Source organism: Sylvia atricapilla, chromosome 8 (assembly GCF_009819655.1).
Source record: "Sylvia atricapilla isolate bSylAtr1 chromosome 8, bSylAtr1.pri, whole genome shotgun sequence".
Classification (NCBI taxonomy): Eukaryota; Metazoa; Chordata; class Aves; order Passeriformes; family Sylviidae; genus Sylvia; species Sylvia atricapilla.
In genome coordinates, this window is record NC_089147.1 from 26,748,670 (window position 1) to 26,773,425 (window position 24,756).

General features: G+C 43.7%; 2 protein-coding genes across 2 annotated transcripts in view; one reads left to right on the plus strand and one right to left on the minus strand.

Moving 5' to 3' along the window:
- Positions 1 to 690: 690 nt before the first annotated feature.
- Positions 691 to 8,427, plus strand: C8H10orf53 (chromosome 8 C10orf53 homolog). Its single transcript, XM_066324526.1, has 3 exons — positions 691 to 698; positions 7,694 to 7,884; positions 8,369 to 8,427. Exons 1-3 carry the CDS (start codon positions 691 to 693, stop codon positions 8,425 to 8,427), a joined length of 258 nt encoding a protein of 85 aa, XP_066180623.1.
- An 8,810-nt stretch (positions 8,428 to 17,237) lies between these two features.
- Positions 17,238 to 24,756, minus strand: part of OGDHL (oxoglutarate dehydrogenase L) — a 45,972-nt gene continuing 38,453 nt past the window's right edge. Inside the window, exons 18-22 of the mRNA XM_066324193.1 lie at positions 24,412 to 24,537; positions 23,729 to 23,801; positions 21,337 to 21,500; positions 20,633 to 20,787; positions 17,238 to 19,931 (exon numbers count right to left, since the gene is read on the minus strand). Of these exons, the coding sequence (XP_066180290.1) occupies positions 19,808 to 19,931; positions 20,633 to 20,787; positions 21,337 to 21,500; positions 23,729 to 23,801; positions 24,412 to 24,537 (642 nt within the window). The 3' untranslated portion in view covers positions 17,238 to 19,807. The remainder of the gene's footprint in view (positions 19,932 to 20,632; positions 20,788 to 21,336; positions 21,501 to 23,728; positions 23,802 to 24,411; positions 24,538 to 24,756) is intronic.

Sequence of the window (24,756 nt, forward strand, 5' to 3'; positions counted from 1 at the left end):
GGAAGTCATAAAAGTTGTACTACCATATCTAACCATAATTAACTTGTGCCACTTTGTCACCTAAAAAACTGAGTTTGTATACAACATCAATTAAATACTAAGGCACATCAATTAATATCCCCTGTAAGTAGCTCTAAAATATTCACATCTACTACTACAAGATTTGCATGCAAAGAAAAAAAAAATTTCCCCTATTGGGAATTTGAGAGTAACACTGTAAATAATAGGCTGATCCCATTATATCTTAAACTTTTGCATGAAGAGTATTTAATACCATCAGTCTATTTACTATATAAGAAAAACTGATTATTTTTAAGAGTGGCCCCTGTGCATTTCCACAGAGTTTAGGAACATAACACGAGTGTTTGCATGTTTCCCCCAGTTCAAAAATGCTGCAGAAATAATTTAGCTTTTATTCTGGTTTGCACTGGTCTCAAGCACAGTCCTGTTCTGAAAGCAGGAGAGATGATCCATCACAGAGGACTGGGAGAATTTTGTCCCTAGTGAATTGACTTAATTATTTCTTTCTATCAGTGAGCAAAATCCAGCCTGACAGAGCAGCAAAGCACAAAACCTAAGTACTATTCAGTTCTACTTAAGACCTTTTCTGTTTGAATTGAAATTAATTTAGTCACTGTTGCTGCCAGGAGAGTGAATGCAACCACACAAAATCAAAGAGCAATAACTAGAATGACGAGGTAAATTTGCAATATAAGGAAGTCCTCAAGCTAGAGTTATAAATACCAGTACTGGTACTCATATCAGCTTTGCATCATCCCACTTGGAGGGATTTATATTGTTAATAGGAGATGTAGGGTATCATATTCTGCAATATACAGTAAATTCAGCCAGGAAAGTGGCAATATATAGTGTCTGGTAATTCCCATTTTATATGAGTGTTATCCTGAGGTTTTTCTCATTATCTCTCTCATTCCCTATAAATCCTTCCAGGGACTGATATTTTCAGTTATTTTCTCGTGAGGTGAAATATGCTGCCTTACTTAGAGGTGTTCAGTATCATTGTTAGAACACAACTTACTCACTGACTGAAGACACTTCATTCCAAACTCCAGCGCAGATCCCGTGCTGCACAAGCTGGGACACACTCCGAGGCCTGGCCAGGGATTATTGCTGCCTTGCCTGTGGAGAGGTGGAGATGTTCTCTCTTCCTTTGTAGACCAAACAATCACATGTTTAAGCACTCTGAAGCCTAAAAGCAGAAGAGATTTATTGCAATAACCTAGAGATGCAGATACGATTCTTTTTAAGAACTCTAGATACAAATTCAGGACACTCAATATGTCCATGATTATTTAATTGCCTCTTTGGAGTTGCATACATGCAATTAAGCAGTCTGCTGGATAAAGGATATTCACAACCCTATATATGAAAGCATAGTGGACCTGATAATCAATTAGAGCAAGCAGCTATGTTGAAGTAAATCAACTATGAGGATTTACAGACATTAAGAGCTGGGCTCATTTTTTTTTAAGTTATTCCATTGCACTGAAAAATATGTGTGTTTTATTACTTCATAAGCTGTGGTTCAAGTCAAAGATGAAATCTGGGTTTAGATTACATAAATAATATTATAGCATAGAAGCTGCCCCAAAGTTATCATAGAATGGTTTAGATTGGAAGAGATCTTAAAGATCATCTTGTTCCCACTTCCCTGCCATAGGCAGGGACACTTTCCCCTAGACCAGGTTACCCCAAGCCCCCATCCAACCTGGCCTTAGAAACTTCCAGGGATGGGGCATCCACAACTTCTCTGGGCAACTGTTCCAGTGCTTCACTGCTCTCACAGTAAAGAACTTCTTCCTAATACCTAATCTAATTTATAATTTAAGATGTAAAAATACATAAGCAAAACCCCAGAAAACTGTTAGACAGACCAAAAGTTTGCTTAAAGAATACATGGTTCAAAATAAATCTTGAAATTGCTCTAATACTATAATTATGAAAATTACTTCAATAATTGCCCATAATTTTGCTTTGTCTCATTTCACTACAAAAGCATTCTGTATTTCTAACATAAATGTAGTACTAAGTACTTTTTGTAGAATGATATGTTTAAAATTGTAGTCATATTTTAAGTGTATAAAAATACTGTGAATAGTTATTTGATAATTTATTTTCTTCTAGCTAAATATATACTTTTGTTTTGTAATCCTAGCCACGTAAGTACCAATAGTTAGTTGCAAATATTACCTGTTTCTCATTTTACTTTTTTTGTCTGAAATCTTAACAGTAGCTCACAGACACTGTGCTCAACACACTGACTGAGAACTCAGGATGCATCGACACCCACATCTGATATTTTATACCAGTTAATCATTCAGAGTCCCTTAGTTGTCTACAGCTGCTGTAACAGGTGTTTTGCATTCTCCAGCTCTTGAAACTAGTGGTGGTGGGAAATACTGACAGTGTATTTTTACTTGAGGACCAGTGACCACCCATACTTCCTATTTGTTTAGCTAACCATTCTGTCCTTGTATCTTAGTGATTTGGTTTTAGTGTTCAGCATGACAATCTGAAAGGAGCAGCTCTGATGAGCTCAGTCCCTGCAGAGGGGGTTTACCCTTGCATGGTTTACCTTTGCCTCTACCTGTGCTAAAGATATTATCTGCAAGGTAGCTGACTTTGTCCAGGAAGCTTCAGACTCAGTTCAGGTCTGTTTAAATTGGAGCGTTCTGGTTAAATTACGGATGGATAAAAATTCACAGGCATTGCAAACTTCTCTGATGGCAGGAGCTTCACAAGGGACTGTACTGCTTCTCAGTTAACACAATTCCCTACACCTATGCAGTGTGATCCCGTGCTGTATCTATCAAGGATTTCAGGAAATAGGTTTTCTTAAGTTCTTATTTAAAGTTATTTGCATTATGCAGATGAAGTTCCTTCATGGAGTTTAAAAATACACACTTTTATGCACTTATGGAAACCAAACATGAGGCTTTTAAAATGTTTCGAACCAGAATACTGTGGAATAGATTGTTCAGTATAAAAAGAGAGAAAATTTTGATCGACTAAGTGTAATTACATTAACGTAACAAGTGGCTATGATTTAATGAGCCCTCTTGGTGGGACCCGGGGCATACAACCCCCGGCAGAGAACTTTGAGAATGTAATTGTCTTGCTCTCCCCTTAGGTGTACACCAACGTACACGCAGTGCTGGGGCGGAGAAATTAAAAAGCAAATTTTTAAATGAAATTCGTGTTCACAGTGATCAAAAGTAAAGGACGTTCGACTTCAAAACAGGGATGTTTCAAGGGTCTAAGAACCCGGCCTCTCTCCTTTGACAGGAGCGCTGCCACAGCTCCTGTGCCACGGGTAATTTGGCAGGACACGGCTGTGACAACACAGCGCGAGTTGCAGAAGACAGAGAAATATTTTAGTGATACGTTTATTTTTATAAAAAAGTATATATTTATGACAAATGTAAATGTGTATTTATAGCACATGTTCCTGTTATGTTTTGTCTCTGTTGAAATATATTTATGTCTACATCGATATATACGCCCTAAAGTGTACGCTGGTAACGCGCATTCAGCTCCTTCACGGACGGAGCTCCGCACCGCAAATAAAAGCCACCACAGCAAAGACCTTGTCGCCTTTTTGTACCGGGCAGCCCCGGCCCCCCGAGCCCACCTGGCCCCGCCGCTCGGAGCTTCAGGGACCGCCCCGCGGGGAGGGAGCCGCAGGCGGGGCTGCACGGAACCTCCGCACGCATCCCCGGCCCGCGGCCGTGCGGGCGGACTGCTCCTGCCCCGATCCGCCCTGTGCCTGTGCGGGCTGACTGCTCCTGCCCCGATCCGCCCTGTGCCTGTGCGGACACACTGCCCCAGCCCCGATCCGCCCTGTGCCTGTGCGGACACACTGCCCCAGCCCCGATCCGCCCTGTGCCTGTGCGGACACACTGCCCCTGTCCTGCCCCGATCCGCCCTGTGCCTGTGCGGGCTGACTGCCCCTGCCCCGATCCGCCCTGGGGCTGTGCGGACACACTGCCCCTGCCCCGATCCGCCCTGGGGCTGTGCGGGCTGACTGCCCCTGCCCCGATCCGCCCTGTGCCTGTGCGGACACACTGCTCCTGCCTCGATCCGCCCTGTGCCTGTGCGGGCTGACTCCTGCCCCGATCCGCCCTGTGCCTGTGCGGGCTGACTCCTGCTGCCCCGATCCGCCCCGTGCCTGTGCGGACACACTGCCCCTGCCCCGATCCGCCCTGGGGCTGTGCGGACACACTGCCCCTGCCCCGATCCGCCCTGGGGCTGTGCGGACACACTGCCCCTGCCCCGATCCGCCCTGTGCCTGTGCGGGCTGACTGCCCCTGCCCCGATCCGCCCTGTGCCTGTGCGGACACACTGCCCCTGCCCCGATCCGCCCTGTGCCTGTGCGGACACACTGCCCCTGTCCTGCCCCGATCCGCCCTGTGCCTGTGCGGACACACTGCCCCTGCCCCGATCCGCCCTGTGCCTGTGCGGACACACTGCCCCTGCCCCGATCCGCCCTGGGGCTGTGCGGACACACTGCCCCTGCCCCGATCCGCCCTGGGGCTGTGCGGACACACTGCCCCTGCCCCGATCCGCCCTGTGCCTGTGCGGGCTGACTGCTCCTGCCCCGATCCGCCCTGTGCCTGTGCGGGCTGACTCCTGCCCCGATCCGCCCTGTGCCTGTGCGGACACACTGCCCCTGCCCCGATCCGCCCTGGGGCTGTGCGGACACACTGCCCCTGCCCCGATCCGCCCTGTGCCTGTGCGGGCTGACTGCCCCTGCCCCGATCCGCCCTGTGCCTGTGCGGGCTGACTGCCCCTGCCCCGATCCGCCCTGTGCCTGTGCGGGCTGACTCCTCCTGCCCCGATCCGCCCTGGGGCTGTGCGGACACACTGCCCCTGCCCCGATCCGCCCTGGGGCTGTGCGGGCACACTGCCCCTGCCCCGATCCGCCCTGTGCCTGTGCGGGCACACTGCCCCTGCCCCGATCCGCCCTGGGGCTGTGCGGGCACACTGCCCCTGCCCCGATCCGCCCTGTGCCTGTGCGGACACACTGCCCCTGCCCCGATCCGCCCTGTGCCTGTGCGGACACACTGCCCCTGCCCCGATCCGCCCTGTGCCTGTGCGGGCTGACTGCTCCTGCCCCGATCCGCCCTGTGCCTGTGCGGGCTGACTCCTGCCCCGATCCGCCCTGGGGCTGTGCGGGCACACTGCCCCTGCCCCGATCCGCCCTGTGCCTGTGCGGGCACACTGCCCCTGCCCCGATCCGCCCTGTGCCTGTGCGGACACACTGCCCCTGCCCTGCCCGCGGAGGAGGCGCGGGCGGATCGGGGCTCCGGGCGTGGGACCGTACGATATCACGAGTCGGGAGGGAGTCGCAAAGCGCAGCCCCAGCCATCCCACCTGAGGGCCTTGTGCAAACGCTTCTTCAGCTTTGTCAGGCCCGTGCTATGACCACTGCTCTGGAGAGACTGTTCCAGTGCCCAGCCACCCTCTGGGCCAAGAACTTTTTCCTGATACTCAGTCTAACTCTGCCCTGAGACAGCTTCAGGCCATTCCCTCGGGTCTGTGCTCGGATTCCCTGTGGCCGCCCCGTACCGGAGGCTCTCGGTGTTCAAGGCTGGCACCTGCCAAGGGGGATCCAGCAGCTGTGCCACGTGTGAGACAGGGCAAAGGGCTGCTCCTCAAACACCCCTCGGAAACCACAAACACCTCCATCTTTTGCGTTTGCTAAAACAAGCTTGCATTACCGTGTGTGTATATATTTTCCAGGTACACAAACCTCATTAAAAACACAGACTGAAATAAACACAGAAAAACCAACGACGAAAACATTTAACCCCAAATATGGTTGGTAAAGTGAAGTACTTGGGAGTAGAGTCACAGCTCAGCTATTATTTCCAGCAACCAACAGCAGGCAGGCGGCCGGTACCCCAGGGTCGGGCAGCTGTGCCACGTTTTGGAGCAGAGGTGCTCCGGGCTCCCACATCCGCGGGTGAGGGACCAGCTGTGCGCTCGGGGCGCTGCTGCAGGGTTTGAAATGGCTCCGCGGCAGCTCTCACAGAAGAGCAGTGCCTCGGGGCTTCACAGAGTTTGCAGGTGCTGCAGAACTTCACTATCCAGAGCTAGAGTTGCAGTGATGTATTACCCACAGAGGAGAGTTGTAGGTATTTTTTTTTCATTCATGTCATTAAGGATTGGTGTAGTCTATTTCCCGCTTAGGAGGGAATGAGAAACACTTTTCCTCTGCTCGGATGCTCCTCAGCTGTAATAATAACTATTTCTGCCCAGCAAAATTAATCTAATTTGCAATGGAAACCAAATTGCATGCATGTAATCTCAAGTATTCAACTAAGTACAATTTTGTGAATTTAAAGGCTTTAGATAACGTAGAGGTACCCCAAAAAATAGAATAAAAAAAGAAACTCGGTATCAGAAAAATCCCTATTTGCTTGACACTAAAAATTTGCAAATAGCATGAGTCAGTGCAGTAAGTGGGCTACTGGCATCTCATTCCATTTTTTTTCACTGGGGTTGGTAGATCATTGCAATGTACCTGTCATGGCCCCAACCTGGGGAAACTCATCACATAAGCTTTTAAATTTAGAGCCCACAGTACAGAGATGTCATCTCTCTCACCCATTCTGTAAGTGTGAATTAATTGTCTGAGATAACCATCAAAGATTCCTAGAAAGCAGTGAGAGCTGTCTGATGAGAATGGCAAAACAGCAGCAGAAGCTGAAAACATGCTACTTGATGAAACAGACTTTTTCCTCAGCCACTTCTCCTATTCTTTCAGTGAGCTGAATTAAAATACTGCAAACAGCTCTCACAGGTGGACACAGTTAGGATAAATGTTTGAGAAAGGCTGACCCTCGCAGGTCATACAGCTACAGTGGAACTGGGACAGAGAAAGTACCTCCACCTGCCAGAATAACTGGGGTGTCAATACTGCCTTAACACAGCTGATAGAAACCTGGAAAGGTGAGACCCAAAATGTTTGACTGTACAGGAATCTGCTTCTGCCTGGTAAAACAACTCAATAAAAAGCAATGATTTAAAATCAATTTAAATCTGGAGAGTGCCCAGGCAAGTACTTGGCATTTCTGTGTTGCTGGAACTGCATTATCAGCCAGTTTTCTTATTTCCCCAGTTCTGATTAATTTAACATTATACAGTGTACCATAATAAACCTGAAAAGCACCTAATGCATCTAAAATAATATGTGGATCAAGAGATTATTTTGTCCATTCTGACTTGATTCTCAGCTTCACAAAAATCTCAAGTCTTTAATGTCCCAAGAAATTACTCTTTTAGTAGAAGAAAGATGAATTATGCGTCAATGAACAATTGGGTTATCAAGGTTGTTCACTTAATGTTCCAGCTGTTCTGTAACACCATCTTAATGCTTATTGGAGAATTCTTTTGAACTTAGTCTTATTCTGTGGCACTTAAAAATAAATGCATTGTGTTTCTTACAGCTGCTCTGCCAGTTAACAGCAAATACAAGTACAAAATTAATTTCTTGCCTTTTAGCCCTAAACCAAGAAATGACAGAGGGTGGAAGCTTCATTCAAAGGAGATCCATTAATGTAATAATAGTGAAGATGGAGACTAAAGCTGATAGGCTTTGTGGGGAGTTTTGTACAGCACTTAACTACATTAACACTGGGTTTTTCTTCTCATAAGTGCTAAAACTTAGATATGCTCAAAACTCCCTGGAAACCAAGGAAATTCAGTACCGGCCACTGCTTCTTTACCCTTTTCAGCTGGCCTTGAAGGCAGATGGACATCACCTTATTCTGGAAGTGGTAACAGGCTGGAATGCTGTGGGCCTGGTGGTCAACAGGGAGATAGTATTTAATTGCAACATCTGTGACCTGGATTTTGGTAACTCCTGAATTTTATTATTTGCAGTTTCTCCAAAAGCACTTGCATTTTGAAATGAATGCTTCCTAAGGCATAAACAGTTCTGTTTCTGTCCACATTTACACTTTTAAGCTCTACACTGCTTTATATTCAAGGCAGTTTGAAAGGCACAGTCAGCAGCAGAGAATGGCTTGGGAGTTAAGGCCATGCTTGGGAGAGCACTGTCTGGGGCCCTCCCACATGCACCAGCACACAACCACAAGAAGACCTGCTAGATTTTGGTCCACAGAGGTATTAGGGCTTCCCTCTGCTTTCAAAATAGCCATTTTTATTTTTTGTTTGAGCTGAATCCATCTCAGATTACAGAATTAACCACAGCAGAGCCAAACTGGGTCCAAGTACTGTCAGGGAGACCACGAAGGACTATAGGTTTTGGGGTAAGAAGTAGAAATGTAAAAGGTAAATACTTTTACTTGCATATCTTTTGTAAGCTGTAGTTTTCTCCTTTATGATAGCAAGTTAGATCCACCTAGTAAAGAAGCCAGAAAAGCAGTGTTAAATGCTTAACAATTTACAGGGACACTTTCCCTTTAATCTTGGGTTTCTGTCATGCAGTTTACTTGCATCACAAAGATACTACCAATTGGTTCTTTACACTTCTAGGTAAGAGACCTTCAAAGTCATTCATAGCTGATAATATTTATTTTTACAGTTCAAGTCTTCTCTTGGCCACAGATATCTCAGAGAACAATTGTGCATCCCTAGGAGGCCAAAAGTAGAGAGAAAGAAGTTGGCATAGCCATAAGGACAGGATTAAAAATGACTGGGTGTTATCACAGCTGATATTCCATGTACCCCAAAACTAACTAGAGTATGAGGCTTCTTTTTTGCTCCTTATTTGTCAACATACCTTCAACTTCAATTTTGTTTTAAAAGCAATTTACACTTAGGTGAATTCAGCAGTTTGAGAATAATCATGTGCCAGAATGCTGGTACCCTGAGCAATATTCAGTTGGCCCATAATTAGTTATGAAAGAAGGAAGTGGTTAATCTTTGCATACTAGCAGAGGGGGTTGAGCCAAGAAACACAAGGATTTGCTGAGGCCCAGGAAGAGCAAGCAGCAAAGCTGCAGTTTCCAGTAGGGCTGCAGGAGAACAGGCTGCCCAGCACAAAACTAAAACCCAAAGAAAACCTGTCACTCGGTATCTTCTACCAGCTGAAACCTGCAGAGGGATAGCAAACCACATTTACAGTAACACTGATCCAACACAAAAGTGTGTCAAAATAACACTATCACTACGTCCAGATTCAGTCCCCCTCCCTAGAGGTGACAGAGGCATTAAACCAATATTCTTTATTAGAGAAACAATACTCATAGTTAAAGCTGAGCAAAGCAGGAATTGTATTGTCCCTTCAGAAGACTGAAACATTTCTGCTTTCTACACTCTGATACAAGACGATTGGAAAGTGGGAGCATTCAGACGGAGCTGGATTGAGAAGATCAATACAATTAAGTTTGGCACAGCTGGCCAGGGACATTTTTGCAGGAAGCTTTCACACAGACAACAAACCGGGTTTTCAGGACCTGCCCTGGGCAGAGGGAGTTTGTTCACACCTCGCTATCACCCTGACCCTCCGTGCCACTACTGAGTAGATTGTCCTGCCCATAAACCAGCTCCAGTGCAGCTCTCAGCAGAGGCAGGGCTTCCTCAAACACACCTACTGCATTCATCACCGGGACACCAACAAATGGCTTTCTGCTCTGGCAGTAAATTGTCTATTGGCCTCTTAGGTAAATGCAAATTAATTAGACTAAATTCGTTTAAATAATGCTAGTTCTGGGCGGGATTTACTCCCCAAAATAGCAGAATAAACTCCCCAGATCTCTTGAGCATGGAAAGCTGCAAACGTCACTGGAAACACTGCAAGCATATGAGCTCACTAGTGTGACTGGTCCTGGGGTAGATTTTTTTTGTTTGTTATTTTGTTCGTTGAGTGAGTTAAATTTTCTATATTTGGTGTCCTCTTTAGCATCACTGTGAGGACATTTCTGATATACCTCCAAGTCAAAATAACAGCATTTTTGTAGGGAGATAGTAGGTATTAATAAATCAACATGTTTAGCTGGAGTAAATACAAACAAGCTTTGAGGAACACAAAGCTGCAGATTTGAAACAGCAAGCTTTTGAGACAAGCTTTGGTTGAGCACAACTGCTCTGACTTTGCTTTACAGTAATATTATGACCAAATTTTGAGAGTGAGACAAAAAATCAGTTGCACCTAAAAGAGGTCTCATAGCTCCACACAGAGAACTCCGGCCCCATCCCTGTGTTTTTGTTACAGAAGGAAGAAATAAACACAAATTTGCAGCAGCCCTTTCAGTCTGGTACCTGCCCCCAAACCCTACCTGCAGTTCATTGCCACAGCACTAGCAGGCAGCTGGATATTGAAAGGCACTACAGTAGCCACGTGGACAAAGGCATATAATTTTTTTATAATGAAATATCCACTTTTCCCCCCTCATTTTTTTTTCTTCATTTTTAAGGGGATTGTCTGCCCTGTGGATAATCATGGCCATTCAAAACTGAATTTAACCTCCAAGCCTTCTCAACAGCAACTTTCAGCCAGACCATTGTGATAAAGTCAAATCAGGAAGAAGCAAGCAGCCGCAGCAAATTATTGCAGTAGTAACACCAACTAAATTGCTGTGCAGCTTTTATGGTTTGACTAATTGTCTCATTAAGGCACATTTCTGATCACTGAAATGGATCTCAAGTATTATTAATCACTGAAAAAACAGTACCACTAAGAGCCTCTCTCCCTCCTATCCCTGGCACTCTTTGCAATGGCAAAGGCTCCCAGGCTCCTGTTGATTGGAGCCCCACTGCTGCACAGCTGGCAGTCAAACGGTACTAATGCACAATAACCCAATAGAGCTAAAAGAGTTATGCCTTTCACAGTAACAATCTCTTATAACATGATTAAGCTCCATCATGTGCGTTTCCTTGTGTTTTGCAAATGGCTCAAAGAAAAAAAAAATCTGACAGTTTTTCCAGTAATTTCTTCAAAAGGAGAGGGAAAATACATATAAAATTCATTAGCTATCAAGAAACTAATTAAAAACATTTGATTAAAAAAAATTAAAACAACTGCAGCAAGCTTGGCTGCAGGGCAGCATGTTTGTGTGGCACCCAGTCCACTCCTCCCTGCAGAACACACCTCCAGAGACTGGCTTTGGCTCAGTTACTTGCAGGCACTTCAGGGAACCTTAGTTTAGGAGGTGGCTTCGTTTGGGTAGCTGGGTAACTGATGGAGAGAGCCCCCTCCACAAAGCAGTTCCAATCTCTGAAGCACAGACTGTAGCATCTCCAGGCTCCTAACGTAGGTACTTCACTGGTGTTTGGTTTGAAACCATGTTAGGAAAGATGGAGCTCCTTCATGATGTAAGGAGCACATTTACAAAGGAGCAAACTGACATTATCCAAGACACCACTGATGGGCTCTCTTCACTGTCAGCAAACAGGAGGAGGACATTGCTCTTGGCCATCACTCCCAGTGGCTGCACAAGCCATACACTGCAACAGGACAGTTTCCCTCAGCAGGGGAGGGCTGTAGTTGTTTATTTCATGCATTATCATACTAAAGACAGCAGGCATTCAGTTTCCAAGCAGCTAATTTTCAGAAGCCTAATGCAAAAGTGGCACAGTTACTGCTACAAGACATACAGACTTTCATGGTTACCAGTTTGATCAAGCACAAAAAAAGACCTGCAAAGTTCTGGGAGCTCTTCTGTGGAGATGGAAGTGGTTCATGGGAAGGAAATTACAATAGTAATCATCAGCATAGGCTCCTTCGAGAGAGAGACAAGATGCATCACTAATTTGAAATTAATTTTAAATTAACTTAAAATGGATTTGAAATGCGGCCATTGCTTGCTACAGGTTTGATCAGTTTTGCAAGACAGTTTTAAGAAAAGGCAGTATTGCTCTGCACTAACACAGAGGCACTTTTCAGGCACACAAATATTTTCTCACGTATAGGTGTGTATGCAAATGTGCCCAGGAATGACCCACTGAGGTTGTATGAAGTAGAGCCAGAAACACCACAAAAAATGGTCTTTGGTGTAGGCTTTGGAATTAATTCTGGAGAACAGAACGTGGCTACAGAGATCTCCTTCCCTTTGGGCTTTGTTACAGAGACAGGTACCACCAAGTTGAAATCTGCATAAATCCATTGAGCTCCTGAGCCATGCAATACTGTGCTCATTATGACAAATGTTACTTTACTGATGAGTCTAATGAGGGACTTCTGGGTTGGGATAAAGGTCTAATGAAATAAAATGGAAGTAACTAAAATAATCACACTTTATGTAGCATGTCCCTAATTTTTAATGTACGTAAATATCAGAACAATAATGCTGAAAAGAAAGAAAAATACTAGTTGTTTTTTTTTCCTGGCAGTCCCTTCAGAAGCTATTTATGAGCAGTTATAAACTGACATGCACACTCAGATATATTTTCCTGAAGCCTGTAGAGTTTTGTCTAAGCAAAAGCTTCAGAATATGTGTGTGTAAATAAATTAAAGACTGTCTGGTTTATAATGAGAAGGGTGTATTGTGGTATAAATATTGCAGAGCACATTAAATAAACATGGTCACATATGACCAAGTATCTATTAAATGAGCACATCACAGGAGAAGTTAATTATCTAAAAGTGTAACTAGGAACCGTTTAGATACACTGGAGATTAAGTTGCTTTATTTCTGTTTATCTTTCCTTCTGAATAGGCAGTAGGTTGTTGCAATGAAGAGTCCCTAAGCAACACAGAGCTTCAGCTCTTCATCAGCTCTAAGATGACAGTTTTGTCAACACCAGTTTGAAGTCAGGATAAGCCAAAAATTTTATTCACTATAATTCTGTGCAAAATGGGTTGGCACAGAACCGTATTATAAAATGTAAAAGTGCAAAATATTTACAGATACCTTATGCTGCACAGGGGAAAGAGGAAAACTTGAATGCAAAATAAGTATTTGTCTCATACTGCAGCCTAAAAAAGTATATAAGGACTTCTTCAAAATTGATTTGTAGTGTCAGACTAGTATCCTGAGAGTAACATACAACCTTCCCATAGTAATAAGATTTTTCTAGACTTGACAAGTTATTGTGTTTCAGTGCACACGCAAAAACATTAGTGTTGAGGGAATTTGGTTTTGCTTGGGCCATGAAACTCACAGAGAAAACTGTACACTATTCATCCTATACAAAATAACCACCATTGCAAACACAGACTAATTAAGGAAATGTTTGGGCAAACTGCTGTAGCACAAAGAACAACTCATGAAGGAGGATTTAATCACATAAAATTATTGAAAGCAAGATGAAGCCAATCCCCTCAAATTACTTAAGTACTGCTTAAACCCTGTAATTAACATATAGTAATAAATATTTCATCTTTAACAAGCCTACTGGGAGCAGTTTGTTAAACATTTATTTCTAGTCATGGGAAATTATGTACGGTCATTTTCTCATGTTCTATAGTAGACAATTTTATTTTATCCTCTTTATTTCACCCCCAGCAGTGAGTACACTAATTTGAGGAAATAGAATCTTTCCTCTAATGCGCATGAAACATACTGTTCCTTCATATGTCTTTTGGCTTTTCCTAGTTAACTTTACCCTTGCAAAGTCTTGGCCAGCACACAGTGGCTGCCCACACCTACTTCCCAGCCTCTCCTGTGGAACTGACTCACTCCAGGTGGAGGAACTTCAGTGGGAAGCCCAGCTACACTGCCCAGGGCAGCACTGAGCTCACAGCCTGGGCAGGGTCACTTTGGGCCAGCAGAGAGAACCCCATCTGCTCTATGGCACAGCCAAGCCCCAGACACAGGCTGTGTGTTCAGGCAGCTTCTAGCACTGATCTGCACTTTTTCCTTCAGCCCAGGTGTAGCATCACAGGGGCATGGGGAATTCTGTGAGAGCACTAAACATCACTGTCCTTCATGCAAGTCTGTGTGCAGAATGCTGTTATTCCACTGCAGGTAGAGTTCCAAGTGAAATGCAGTCCCTTAAACCAGTATTAAACAAACCCACTATAGGGATAATCTAATCCTCATCCAAGGAAAATAACTGAGAGCCAAGCTGAGCACTCACACAGACCCTCTCCTCCTGTGGCAGGCTGAATACACCCTCTCCTGAAGTGGAGGAGAATTTCACATTGGTTGTGTATGACGTGGGCAGAAAGTGTCTATGTGCTCTTTTTATATGAGTATCAGTGAATCTATGAGCTATTGAACGGGAAGTAAAGATTTCTGAAATTATAATTCAGGGTTTCACACAGCATCTTTAGTGATGAGTACAACTGTTTTCCCCTCTAAACAAATTAGATTTCCATTTGCCATTAATGACTGAATCACTTAAGTATCACAGAGGAACTGCCTGGTGCGCTTATTAATAATTGAAAACTTTGAGGAAATCCGTGAAACATTTTCAATCAAAGCTAATAATTCCCTAAAACACTATTTTTCCTGAATAATTACTCCTTTTGGTCTTTTATTCCTTTTGGATAATAGGCAACGTTTTAAATAACGGGATTAAAAACACCTGAAGTAACTGTTAAGAGGTATCTAAGACCAGAAGTGGTTTTAATGTTAAAAATGTTAAAAAAACTAATTAGAAAAGAAAAAAAAAATTCATCTGTTTCCTTCCAGCAAGTACATTGAATTTCTATTTTAGACTCCATGCTGTTCCCTGATATCTTACACCAATGATTAAGAAAATGCACTCACTTAATCTGTCCTCATTCTATATAAACATCAAGAAAACCTTTCAATTATCTTTTTAATCAGTAGAGTCCATGAAATCAAGACTCCTATTGCTACACAATTGGACTTTGCAGAAGTACTCAACAGCCAAAAGGAACAAAGGAAAAAAAAAACACCCACAAAACTTTTTTATCAGACCTAACGAGAATCTTGAATACCATATTGTAGTTATTCTACTCAGTAACCTTTACTACTGAAGAACAGGGGCAGAAAGATACATGCAAAATTACCCATATCTACAATAAAATTTTTTGTGTCTAAAATGAAGTGTTTTAATCAGCACAGAAAGCTTGTAAGACAGGTCCTGACAAAACCTCCAAGACCTGTAATTTTGTCCACAGGACACAGAAAGAGGCAGCAGAGGTTCAGTGTCTGTCCATCCCAGCAGGTCTCACCTGGGGACGATCGATGGCTGCAGCCTGGAAAAATCCAGCTTATTCTATACTTCCCAGCAAAGGAAAACTAATTTTTTAAGGGTTCGCTGTTGTTGTTGTTTTGTTTATGGGTTTTGTTGGGGGTTGTTTTTTTTTTTTTTTTTTTTTTTTTTTTTTTTTTTTTTTTTTGGGGGGGGGTGGTGGTGGTGTTTCGTTTTTGCTTTTTTTTTTTTTTTTTTTTTTTTTTTTTTTTGTGTGTGTGTGGTTTTTGTTTGGGGGAGGGGGGGGGGGGGTGTTTGTTTTGTTTTCGCAAAAAGAACGAACCGCCTCTCTTTCCCACTGACCGGCGCGGTTCCTTTTCCCAGGGCAGGCTCCCTGCCCTGGCACCGCACACGGCAGCACTGTGCAGCCCGGCAGCTTCGGCCAGCAGCTCACCGCAGGAATGCACAGCCTTCCCTCCGGGCCCGGCACTCCTCGGCAGCCCTGACGGCAACTGTGTGTCCCCTTCAGCCCAGGAACAGGACAAGACGTCCCCACCGGCTCCCAGTCTCTTACCTGCCCGCACAAAGTCCCGGGAGCTCTTTTCTCCCCTGAGCCTTTCCCGCACCGTCCTCGGCCTTGCTCCCCTCGCTGTAACTCTGTATCCCCGTGCTGCGGCGGCCAGGCCTCACGGGCCCTCACGGGGCCCAGCCGCAGCCCGCCATTCTGGGAAACCAGCTGAAATGCCTGAGGTGTCGAGCGGATCGGAGAGAGACTGCCAGCTGCCTCCAGAGGCTGGCTTTATCGCCCTCAGCCCCGCAGCCACGGTCAATGCCACGGTCAGTGATCCCCGCTCCCGTGAGCCTGGCACGGCCCCTCATCGCACCCCAGAGCCCGGCCCGGCCTCAGCAGCCGCCTGGAAAGCCAAAACAGCCCGCGTTCACTGAGCCATATAAACGACAACAGTGCGCTTCTTTCTTCCGTCTTTCACCAGACTGTTAACTTTACAAATCTATTCTATCTGCTTTGATGGCCATTCTAGCTCTATTGTGAGTATTGAGTGTGCCTCTAGTTCATGTTTTAAACAATGTTCAGTGTCATCTACACCAACAGCAATCAAAAGAAGGTATACACACACACACACACACACACACACATATATATATATATATATATATACATATGCATGTGTGAAAGCACAGAGCAGAGGTTCCCAAGCTTTCATTTCGTTGTTATTCTCAGCAGCAGTGGGTATTCCCAGCTCTGCATCAGAGGCAGCACATCTGCTGGTTGTACAGCCAGGCAAGAGCTACCCACAGCTCTTGGAACAGCAGCCAGACAGTCTGGCAAGGGATACTTAAAGCAAAACAAAGAAAAGAAACAGTCAACACCCCTCAAGGCACGCACTTTTCACTCAGTTCAAACAATGCACACACACATTCCTAGTTTTTGTCTAGTGTCATACATTAATTTTTACCTCCTGGAGCAACCAGAATGGTTTCTCTTCTGGAGAACAGGTTACTCCTCTGCTCTAGCACAGACTCTGACTGTACCATGGGCAGAGCAAAAGTTTCCATCAAGCACACTCCTGCTGTCTGTCAGGAATGAAGAACAGTGATAGAAGCCGATTGTCTTAGCAAGTCTTGCTGCTGCAGGCACACACACCATGTGTGTCCTCAGGTAGATGAAGTCAACTCACGCTCACAGTGGCTGTTTCTTCCAAATCGCAAAGCTGTCATTTGAATTTCAGTGCCAACTTTTTTCACAAGAGGTCTACATAATACTTCAGTCTTTGTCAAACAAAGATAAATCTTTTAATCCTTTACCATCTCAAAGCTGAAGACACAACATGTTTAGAGAAATTATTTACAATGTTTAGAAATTAGAGATGTTAATTCCAGTCTAGTTCCAGTTAAAAACTCACCTTGAAATAAAAATGCATTATTTAAAAAAATTGGCAAATAATAAAACAAAATGTTCTAATATAATCTCAATATTATTGCCAGTTTTGACTAAACGTTTTGAATAATTATCTTTTGCAAGTGTAAATGATGTCTACCTCACTGCTTCTATATTTAAATAAGCCACCATTGAGGAAAAAAACAGAAAACAAAAATGAGCTGTCCTAACACTCTTACAAATGGGATGTTAATGTCCTCACTCAAAGGAGAAACTGTCAAAAAGAACAGCCATAATAGAGAACTTTCTTCTTATGTACTTTTATTTTATTGGGATCTTTTACATCTTGGATGGAATTTTTATTCAACTATTATGCCACAATCTATTATACACAATGAGACTGAAAATCTGTCATTTACCATTTATATTTCTATGTTAATTTTGTTTTCTGCCTCTGCATATATTGTGGTAAAAGTGCATTTATCATATTTCATGCAGCATTGACTGCCTTATGCAAACTGAGAATACAATAAACAGAGCCAGCAATATTTAGCTGCACTCAATTCTTGCTACAGAAACAAGCATTCATAAAAGCATTAAAATACTTTGGGTGATGGTTACTGTCTATCACCTTAATGTTTTGAGCTATAGAAAGGGATAGGAGACAACATTTGTGGCTGTCAGCTGCAGTACTTGCCAAGTTCATTAGGTTTTCAAAGACTGAATTAGCTTAAATGCTTCAGTGAGAGAAAAAGCCCAGGGCAACGAGCCTGATTTAAAAGGATGCTACAGAGTTTCCCAAACATTAGACTAAGTTCAGTTCTGGATGCCATGTAAGTACCTTACCACATCGATTCAATGCCCTGAAAGAAGGATTATTTCTTCACCATCATGGTGTATCCAAGCCAAATAAAAGGACAATACAAGGCACACAAACCTTTTTGCAAACCTGCCTGGGTATGTAGTACCTGATCATAGCTAAAAAGTTTTTAATTGCAGCTCTTTATTTTGATGAGACAAGAAGCTCTCCAGCATCACCCAACTCTTTGAATGAGACATAAACTGCCATGCTTCATTATGTTACGGTCCATAGAGCAGCAGCAGGGCAAAGCACTCTCAGAGCAAAAGCATGTCCAAGGAGCATGCTCAGGACAGGGGAGATAGGGTGAAGCCTCATCTCTGTGTTTTCCAGTGACCTGCTGTCTCCAGGTGGCTGCTCAGGACATCCAGCCTGACCCTCCGGGCACTGCTGGGGCACAGGGCCTTTGTGCAGCTGCTTCCAGCCCCCTGCCCCAGCCCAGGCGTGGCCATCCCTGTGCACCACACTGACACTGCTCACCTCACCATTCCCTCTGCCAGCCACTACAAAGAGGGCAAAAAGTCTCCTGCCACTGCCTAGGTTAGTGCTGCAGAAACCTGCAGTCACAAGGTCCCCTCAGAGCCAAGTCCTCCTGGGGCAGAGGGAACAGGACTTCTGACAATACTAGTTCTTATGTCAAGAGGGGAGAGGAAAGCTGGGCTCACCTGCCTTTTAGCACAGTGGAGGAAGCACAAGCAATGGTTCTCAGACCACCCTGCCCCGCAGTGCCTCCCCAGAAGCCAAGCACTACTTCCCAGCAAGAGAAACAGCCCCTGCTGCTCTCTGCCGTGCAGTACTTGCTGTACATTAGCCCCCTGACACAGAGCAGCTCTTGAGGTGGTTCACTTTTATGTCCATACTGAAAGTGCATGGCAGTTGAGATCCTAATTGACAGCTAAACGTAAGGGACCAAAAAAACCAATTACTACTTCTGCAAAACCACAGCATGTGCCTTTGGTAAATCAACAGCTGTTGCTTGCCCACCTTCCTCTAAGAAAAGGGTGAATAAATCAGGAATAGCCACTTCAGAGCTGAATTAGTATCAGCAAGGTGATGGGAGGTAGGGAATAGCACCGGACAAAGCGGAAAAGCTGCTGCCTGTTGCAAAAACAGATTTCTCATCCAAACACAGTATTGTAATGAATGGTCAAAAAAAAGCAGATCATAGTAGAGTGGTGAGGGAAAGACTGTTCATCCAAAACAAGGATGTTTACAGGACCCCACAGTTCCCTAATACCACACAGCATCAAAGCAGGTAGCCCAGGGAGTGGGAGCACCTCTTACTTTTGAAGTCATTTGATGCTGAATTCTCCTGGTGATCACCCACTGCTCTGTCAGCTGTGGTCTCATGAACACTTCTTCCCTCTTCAAGTATCCCCAAACAATCTTTTCTTGGTCTCTTTTACTTCTGCCCTTCTTGACCTCATATCTAAGTGCTTCACGCTATTCCCCCATTATCCTCTAGTTGAACAACTTTGTTATGTGACTCCCACCATCCTCCTCCTCACATCTCCAGGTTACCTCACCATCTCCTTCCAACAAACACAGCCGGTACATTTCTCTAGCAGTCATCTACCAACTCTGCTTTTCAGTTTCATTACTCTTCTCTGATATATAGACAGAAAAAAAGCAATTTCTTTTCCTTGTGGTAATGCCTCTTATGTGCATAACTATGGTGCTGTCCATGCCTGCTCTACTCACTTACAATAATTAGACAGTGCCCACAGACTGAGATATGAGCCTCACCGAGCCACTCATTGCATCCTGGGATGGGAGAAGCTTCTTGTGTCAAAGAGGTCCCTATTCAAATAGATAAGTGACAAAAAATGCTGGAAGGTAAGCTGGAATTGTATTTTGCTTATAAACTGGGGAGCAAGCTACAGAGTAATGAAGTCAGCTGCTGGATCCTTTTATTTAGTAAAGCAAAAATACATCATTTCCAGTATTCTCCTCACTTATTTTTGGATGCCGTGCTTTGAGAGACTAACAGTCAGAAACAGGTCAGGGCCCTGCAGTTAGAATGTCTTTCCTTCAAAGGCCTCCAGGTTGAAAGCTGTATCCAAGAACCTTCTGAGTGACACCAGATGCATGTTCTTGTTGCCAGTGGCAGGTGCAGCAGCAGGCTCTCGGCCAACATACCTTCATGACAAAAACAATTGGGCAGACAAATGAGGTGAGAAAAGTCAGTATTTTGACAATAACAAGCATGAGAACATGCTGTTTAATGCATTCAACTCAGCTTGGCAGATTTGGATATTTAGTCATCAATCTTTCTTAAATAAAAATCAATCTAAGTTGTCCCAAAGAGAGGGTCAGCTTCCCTCTCTTTCTCCCCTCCCACCACTGTTAAGCTGTATCTTCTCACCATCCCTCTCAGGGCAGCCAGGTACACTGTCTCATAATTAGATAACTTGCTTTTGGCAATGAAGACTCTCATTCCTTTGATAGCTGCACGGGCAGATCTGAGAGTCAGTCATCTAAAATAAATGCAAAGGTGCATGGACTGAGCTCTTACAACAGCTGTTTCCTGCACAAACCGAACATCTGGAATGAAATTCTTAAAATGACAGAATCTTAGACAAAAGAGAGCTAAGTGCTGTGTTAAGCAGCAATAAATACAGACCTAGCTGCTACTGATTTTCTTTCAAATCTACAAGGAGGAGCAGTACAATCTTGAATTTGAGAAAGGGTAGTCTAGATCTTTCCCTCCTTCACCCAAGACTCAGAGGTTTTGATTTGTGAAGAACCTGACTTACCCATGAATACCTGAAGACTACCCAAACCAAATTTAAAAGCAAACAAATCAGCCCAGGAGACAGAGCAAGTTTAAAGTCTCTTACCAGATGGGTCGAGTGCGGTTCACAATAGTGCGGAAACGAGGTCTGACATAATCATAATATCCACTGTTTTTGTGCTCCTCCTGACACCAGACTAGATCAGCAGTTGGATATTTATCAAGTTCTTCTTTAAGCAAGTCAAAGGGGAATGGTGAGATCTGGAAAAAAAAGGGTAATAATTGTCAAGGCTCTCTCTTTTGTGCTATTAGCCAGTGATGAGTCATTACTTTTCCATGGAGAGTGACTCATGTTTCTCTAATTGATTTAATGCTCAGAAATGAATGCACAAGTATTTAACGGTTGTATTAGTATGAACAGAAGTAGGTCATAGTCCAAATCACCTACAATTCTACAGCTTTTTTAGTGAAGTAGCTGTAGTATGTCCTTAATCAGTGAATGACAATATAGCTTCTAAGTGTACTACTCACAACATTTAAACCTAGCAGACTGCATATACAAATTTAAGGTGCTATCATATTGTAATTTTCACTTTGTTATGTTAATCTGGAAAAGTCATCAAGCTTTCTGGATTTCGTTGTCCAGTATGCTACTGATGTATTCCTTCTCCACATGGCTGCAAAGGATTAGAATGTCTTTTAAGATGCCAAGTGCTAGAAAAATGCTATCACCATCCATTCTAGGAGGGGCGTCTATTGAAAAGCACATGAAACCCCATGATCCTGTCTTCTGAAGATCAGGGAACTCACCTGTTCAAGTCTGGTTATAGCTACTTGTTTCTCCAGGTCTTGGTTCTTTCTCTCTTTCACAAGGTCATAGTAGACTTTTCCTGTGCAGAAAATCACTCGCTTGACCTCATGCGGTGCCTGAGCTGCCAGCCCGTTCTCAGGAATCACACGTTGGAAAGTGGTACCTAGTTGGAGCACAAATTAGAAAAAGTGCTCTCAGTGGAGCTGACATTTCAATAAAGCAGCCCAAGAAACAGCCCTTTAGTCCTTTACTGAGCAAGCAGCAGGTTGCAGTGATCAAAGGGTTCTCCTGCTTCTCTGGTCCTAATTTCCAGACTGGTAACTTGGCCAAAGTGACTTTCAGCAGTTCCGTTTCAAGAAGTTAGAAGGTTGTCAATAATCCAGTCTTTCACCACACTTAATAGACAGAATCATATCAACAGTAGACTGTTTTTCAGCTTTGTGTTGTGTATTACATCTTTACTTTTAAATTGATTGGACAGCTCAACTTTGCTTCCAGTTTGGGGTTTTTTTCAGAGAACCACCTGAAATACTCTTTCTTCTTTCCAAGATTATCTCAACCATGTAACATTATTGCAGCTTTAAAAATTTCAGAATATTCTATAAAAACAAAACACATATCTGTAATGCAACTAAGTCTGGCAACTGCAGAAATATTTACCCAAGCACACACATTAGTGCTGTATATTTGATTTAAACCTCTGTTTGAGAGCTAAAACAGCAATAGCCAAAGCAAGAATTAGCACAGAGCTGAGCCATATGTGTAAATGCTAATGTACAAGTACAATTTCAGATGCATATCTTCACTGCTACCACCTCCCAGGAGAACAATTTGCTTAGGATACATGAAACTGGAAGAGGGACTTGATGGTCTAAAAGATCCTTTTCCTTGCTCTCATATATGATTGAGTAGAATTATTTCCACATTAAACAACTGCAGGGTAGCAGATAGCAGCTCGACCTCCTATTCTGAATCAGCACACTCACCAGGAGAAAAGCTCCTGTTTGAACCATTTATCTTGGGGAAGAAAAGCAACAGCACAAACATATCAAAGAAAAACTGATTTATGTCAGAATTATCTCATGCCAGCAGAATTCATCATTAAAAAACACTGAATCTGTGCTTCATTCGGTCAGCTGGAGACAGTCTTTCTCTCTCAGCTTTCTATTAAAAGCAGAGCAAAAAGGGTTAGCTGAGAGTCAGAAACACTTTATTACCTGCTGTCCTCTTCAGCAGAAACATGAAGGTATGCCAAAATTCAACCCTAACCATATCTCTAACCCTAACCATGTAACCCTTAGTGGTGTAACCCAAACGGTGAACCCTAATGGTGTAATCCCCACTCTGATGGTGTAACCCTGATGCTGAAACCCTAATGGTGCAACCTTGGACTGCGACTGCGGGGTGGCTGGGGTTGGGGTTAGGGGAGGGGCTGGGGGTCAGTTTGGGGGTAGGGTTTGGGGATTGGGGAGGGGCTGGGGTTTGGGGAGGAGCAGTGTGTGCAGATTGGGGGGGTAGTGGGGGGCGGGATTTTGGGAGGAGCAGGGGGCAGGGTTAATTCGGAGTTTGGCTATTATTGAGGTTGGCCTGCGGTAGAGGGGACTCCCAAGACAAAGTGACATCACAAAGCCTACAGAATTTCTAATCTGACCCATTCTACAAAGCTTTTATACAGTAATAAACCCAGCAAATACCTTTGCTTGAGCAGCAGATTTTACACACTTAGCAGCACACCTATGCCCACATTCTCACTCTGAACAGTTTCTTTAATCCCTCACTCATTACATGTCACTGCATTTCCTGAGGCCACTCCAACACGGTCTAACCAGTGCAAGGCAGGACAAAACCACCAGTGTTTGGTATTCTCCCTGCAGTCACTGTGTATCTCTTGGTGCTGATGGCATGCCAACAACAGCTCTGAACTCACTGATCTCACTTTCGATCAGTGGTGTGACACAGCAGCCCCAAACCAAGCATTGTAACAAGAACTGGGCACACTATTCTTCCAAATGGGCCCAGTGTAATTACAGCCTATCCCACAGTGTTGGGGTCGGGAGGCATGGGCAGTACAAAGAACAACTACATTTTTATATGAAGAGAAAAAGAGCAGAGGAACGTACTAACCTCTTGAGGGGAAACTCCCTGCAGAGATGGGAATGCACTTTGCACTAAGATTAATGGCTGGTTACAAGATAAACCTGATAAAATTAAGAATCTATACATGAAGGCAAAATTTTCAGCAAAAGTTCCTGCTAGATCTCACTATGACAGCTCCACAGAAATTATGCTGAAAGAAAAGACAAATTCTGTAGAGCAGATTCTGTTCTTCACAGTCTGACATGCAACTTGGTATAGCTAATTATTTCTCCACAATAGTTTGAGGTGACCTACCAGACACCATTTCATCAAAACTGGATTTAGCTTCTGGATGCCTCAGCAGTGACTTGGGTGTCAAAACAATCAGCTGTAAGACAGAAATTTTTCCAACACTCAGGAGCTGCTCTATTACAAATGCAACATTTGTAACACAGTGCACACAAAACCCACAAACTGAATGTGATATAGAATAAATTAATATGAATAGCAAACACAGTAAGTTATTTGTTCTTGTTTTGAGAGCTATGAAAGTGTCAAAATTATTCAGAAGATTTTGGTAGCCTACTCCTTTTACAGGTTCTCAAAACTTACTGATTATGCTTCTTTTTGACAACAAAATCAAATCACAGGGTATGAACCAATAAAACATGCAACAGTCATATCCGGGGTCTTTGAAGTTCCAGCAATTAGACATGCAGATGATAGTTCTGCAACCTGTTAGCTACATCACTAATACCTTGACAAGCTCATCTGAAAATCTGCACAGCCAGATGGAAGGAAAGCTGAAAATCAATTTTAGAGCCATGGTAAATCAGAGCTTAGCTTCTTTCCCTCAAACTGGCAACTTCAACCTGTATTCAGTTAAGGTTTTTCCCCAGCAATCCTTATTCTTTTCAGCAGTGTGTCATATGCAAAGGCCACTCCTTGTTTGAGGGCTAATTTACCTGGAATAATCAAGTCCATTAAGGTAACCTTACCGGCTTTCGGAATGGCAGCAAGATCTGCCTTCGGAGGACATGAAAATAATTGGCTGGAGTTGAACAATTCACCACAATCCAGTTGCATTCATACAGCTGAGAAACTTCAAACTGCTCAGTGAATTCCTGAGAGAAACATTAAAGGCATTAGGAAATTGCCTAAAAGATCAGAAAAAAAGCTTGGAGACCATCTTCCTATTTCTGACTCTCAGCAACTCCCTTCCTCAAAAAATTTATTTAGCAGCTCTCAGCTGAGATTTTTTTTATTAGCTAGGGAAGCAACCCTACAAATCATTCGTTTCTGTTTCTACTTCTTCCTAAAAATTTATGCAAATGAACACAAAA